The sequence below is a fragment of the Protobothrops mucrosquamatus genome, unplaced genomic scaffold (assembly GCF_001527695.2).
Source record: "Protobothrops mucrosquamatus isolate PMUCROS unplaced genomic scaffold, P.Mucros_1.0 scaffold_16, whole genome shotgun sequence".
NCBI classification, from domain to species: Eukaryota; Metazoa; Chordata; class Lepidosauria; order Squamata; family Viperidae; genus Protobothrops; species Protobothrops mucrosquamatus.
Window position 1 is genome coordinate 51324 of NW_015386092.1, and position 3254 is coordinate 54577.

At 42.4% G+C, this 3254-nt stretch overlaps 1 protein-coding gene across 4 annotated transcripts in view; it reads right to left on the reverse strand.

Annotated features, from left to right (window-relative positions):
- LOC107298683 (proteasome activator complex subunit 3) overlaps positions 1-3254 on the reverse strand; it is a 43559-nt gene that overhangs the window by 9084 nt on the left and 31221 nt on the right. For 2 of the 4 annotated variants that reach the window (XM_029286686.1, XM_029286652.1), the window contains exons 6-7: positions 1188-1300; positions 490-558 (exon numbers count right to left, since the gene is read on the reverse strand). In XM_029286686.1, the coding sequence (XP_029142519.1) occupies positions 490-558; positions 1188-1300 (182 nt within the window). Of the gene's footprint in view, positions 1-489; positions 559-1187; positions 1304-3254 lie in introns of all 4 variants that reach the window. The other 2 variants (XM_029286667.1, XM_015828095.1) reach the window with 1 other exon arrangement.

Here is a 3254-nt window from a genome sequence, read left to right on the forward strand (position 1 = left end):
CAGGGTGCCGTCAGCCAGACAGTGCCGGCTGGCGACCCCAAGGGGGAGGGCCTTCTCTGTGGGAGCCCCCACCCTCTGGAACGAACTGCCCCCAGAGATCAGGGTGATCCCTGATCTCCCTTCCTTCCGCCGCGCCCTCAAGACGTGGCTGTTCCAACTAGCGGGACTGGCCTGAGGGATTTTAAAGGGGGTTTTAAATATTTCGTTTTAATCAAATTTTAATTAAGTATATGTATATATGTTAGTATTTTATTCAATTGTCAGCCGCCCTGAGTCCGTAAGGAGAAGGGCGGGATATAAATGCAATTAATAAATAAAATAAATAAATAAAATCTGGCACAAAAGCAGTCATATCAGGGAAAATGCTTCCTACAAGTCAGCCAAGTTCTAAATAATTATTTGTTCTTCCCCCATTAGAGAAGGTTCCATCCATAGTGCTCCATCCACAGGCACAATATCCCAAAGTTCTCTCGGCAATTGCCAATTTACCTGAATAGAAACACCAAAGTTGTTTCCATCCTCTATCCTGGGAATCAGCAGTTGCACCCACATTTTGACCTAAAGAACAGAACAGCATGTTAAAGAAGAAAAACTGTCCTTGATAGACTTAAAATGTTTTGCTAGCTGAGCTCTGAATGCAACATTTGCTTAGCTGAAAGGCCAATTTCTTCCAGAACAGTCAGAAAAAGCTGTTATAACAAACATTTGAAGCCTAGTCCCTTGTGATCATGCCTAGCATTGGGTTAACATTGACCCAATGGTCAGACCTTCAGGCACAGGAGCATAGTCATAACTGACTGGTCTTCCACCCAATCAAAAATTGGTAGGCCCAATAATAATTGCCTATAAACAGAAATGTATCTTTGTACAGCAAAGAAGCAGGCAGTTACATCCGTGCTTCTCTACCTTCTGCAACATATGGAACCAATTCTGTTTGACAGATGGCATATAAATTAAAAAAATAAAACAGCAACAAATTTTGCTTTAATATAATACCCCTGCAAAAGGTACCCCTGCAGGGGATATTTATTAAATCTGTATACTGCTAGTTTCAACAAACTGATAATTACTATTACTACTTTCAGAAAGGCATTTGATTTTATCCCTCCCCTCTTAAAAGCAATATGTCTAATAACTGACCTGTAAGATAGAATCTAATAAGGCAAAAAAGGCAAACCAGTGCTTACTGTATTGCATTTCTCAATCAGCAGCCGAATCTCTGGTTTTACTTTCTCAATGATGTCCACCAGCTGCTGGTTGCTCTTCAGCATCCCATTAGGCATGACAAAGACTTTGGTACCTGCTGCCATAAAAATAGACTAGTTACTTATTCCATGAAAGAATGAAGCAGACTACCCCAACTTCTGCATAGAAATTCAAGTCTTTTTACCCCATTCTACTTTTAATCCAATTTTTAAACCCCATAGTGCAAGTGATGCTGATCTTTGGGGGCCACAGTCATACGTAAGCAACTTGCAGCCTTTGGGTTACATCTAATTCTGGAATCTCTGCTCTGTTTTGTTGTTGTTGAAAAGACTCAAGTTACAGCAATGACAAGAGGAGGTTGAAAACAAAACTCAAATTAAAACTAAGGCAACCGTGGCTTCCTTAGAGAAACAAAAAGGATTTCCAAATCTGGAAATCACGGGAATAATTTTTGCCACCACTGATTAATGTTCAAATTATACAAAAACCCTATTCTTTCTCTTTGTAAGATAGAAAAACAGTATTTCAGAGGATCGTTTCAAATTCTAAGGAGCTAATCATATATTAAGCAGCCACTTGTAACATACAGTGAGGGGAAAAAATATTTGATCCCCTGCTGATTTTGTACGTTTGTCCACTGACAAAGTAATGATCAGTCTATAATTTTAATGGTAGGTTTATTTTAACAGTGAGAGACAGAACAACAACAAAAAAAATCCAGAAAAAGACATTTCAAAAAAGTTATAAATTGATTTGCATTTTAATGAGTGAAATAAGTATTTGACCCCTTCGCAAAACATGACTTAGTACTTGGTGGCAAAACCCTTGTTGGCAATCACAGACGTCAGACGTTTCTTGTAGTTGGCCACAAGGTTTGCGCACATCTCAGGAGGAATTTTGTCCCACTCCTCTTTGCAGATCCTCTCCAAGTCATTAAGGTTTCGAGGCTGACGTTTGGCAACTCAAACCTGCAGCTCCCTCCACAGATTTTCTATGGGATTAAGGTCTGGAGACTGGCTAAGCCACTCCAGGACCTTAATGTGCTTCTTCTTGAGCCACTCCTTTGTTGCCTTGGCTATGTGTTTTGGGTCATTGCCATGCTGGCATACATATCCACGACCCATTTTCAATGCCCTGGCTGAGGGAAGGAGGTTCTCACCCAAGATTTGATGGTACATGGCCCCATCGTCCCCTTGATGCGGTGAACTTGTCCTGTCCCCTTAGCAGAAAAACACCCCCAAAGCATAATGTTTCCACCTCCATGTTTGACGGTGGGGATGGTGTTCCTGGGGTCACAGGCAGCATTCCTCCTCCTCCTCCAAACACAGCAAGTTGAGTTGATGCCAAAGAGCTCGATTTTGGTCTCATCTGACCACAACACTTTCACCCAGTTCTCCTCTGAATCATTCAGATATTCATTGGCAAACTTCAGACGGGCCTGTACATGTGCTTTCTTGAGCAGGGGGACCTTGCAGGCGCTGCAGGATTTCAGTCCTTCATGGCGTAGTGTGTTACCTATTATTTTCTTGGTGACTATGGTCACAGCTGCCTTGAGATCATTGACAAGATCCTAGCGTGTAGGGAAGAGAACCTGTGGCTCAGTGGCTAAATCACTGCCTAGTATGTATAACTTCCCAGGTTCAAATCCCATAAAAAGGGTCTGGCTAACTGATGAAGGCAAAAAAGCCAGAAATGGTCCATCTTGACACAGGAGCTTAAGAATAGACAAATAATTTTCAGATGGGATATACCTGTGGGCATAGTTGTAACACTGGCTGGCAGGCGCTACAGAATTAATTCGATCAAGAAAGCTAAGGATTTTATGGCGTCCGTTTTGCAAGCAGAATGTCCGCCCACATCACAAAAGAGCGACGTAGCTGAGCAATTGATTGTGGACCTCCCTTCTGCTTCCGTTCAGGAAGGGAGTTTAAAAGATAATGGGAAGGAACAAAGAGTGACTCGTGCAGCCCATAGACGCAAGGAGAAAGAAAGGCAGATGACAGCCCGCCCTCCAGCTGATAGCCCTACAGCTGATTGTCCGACACCTG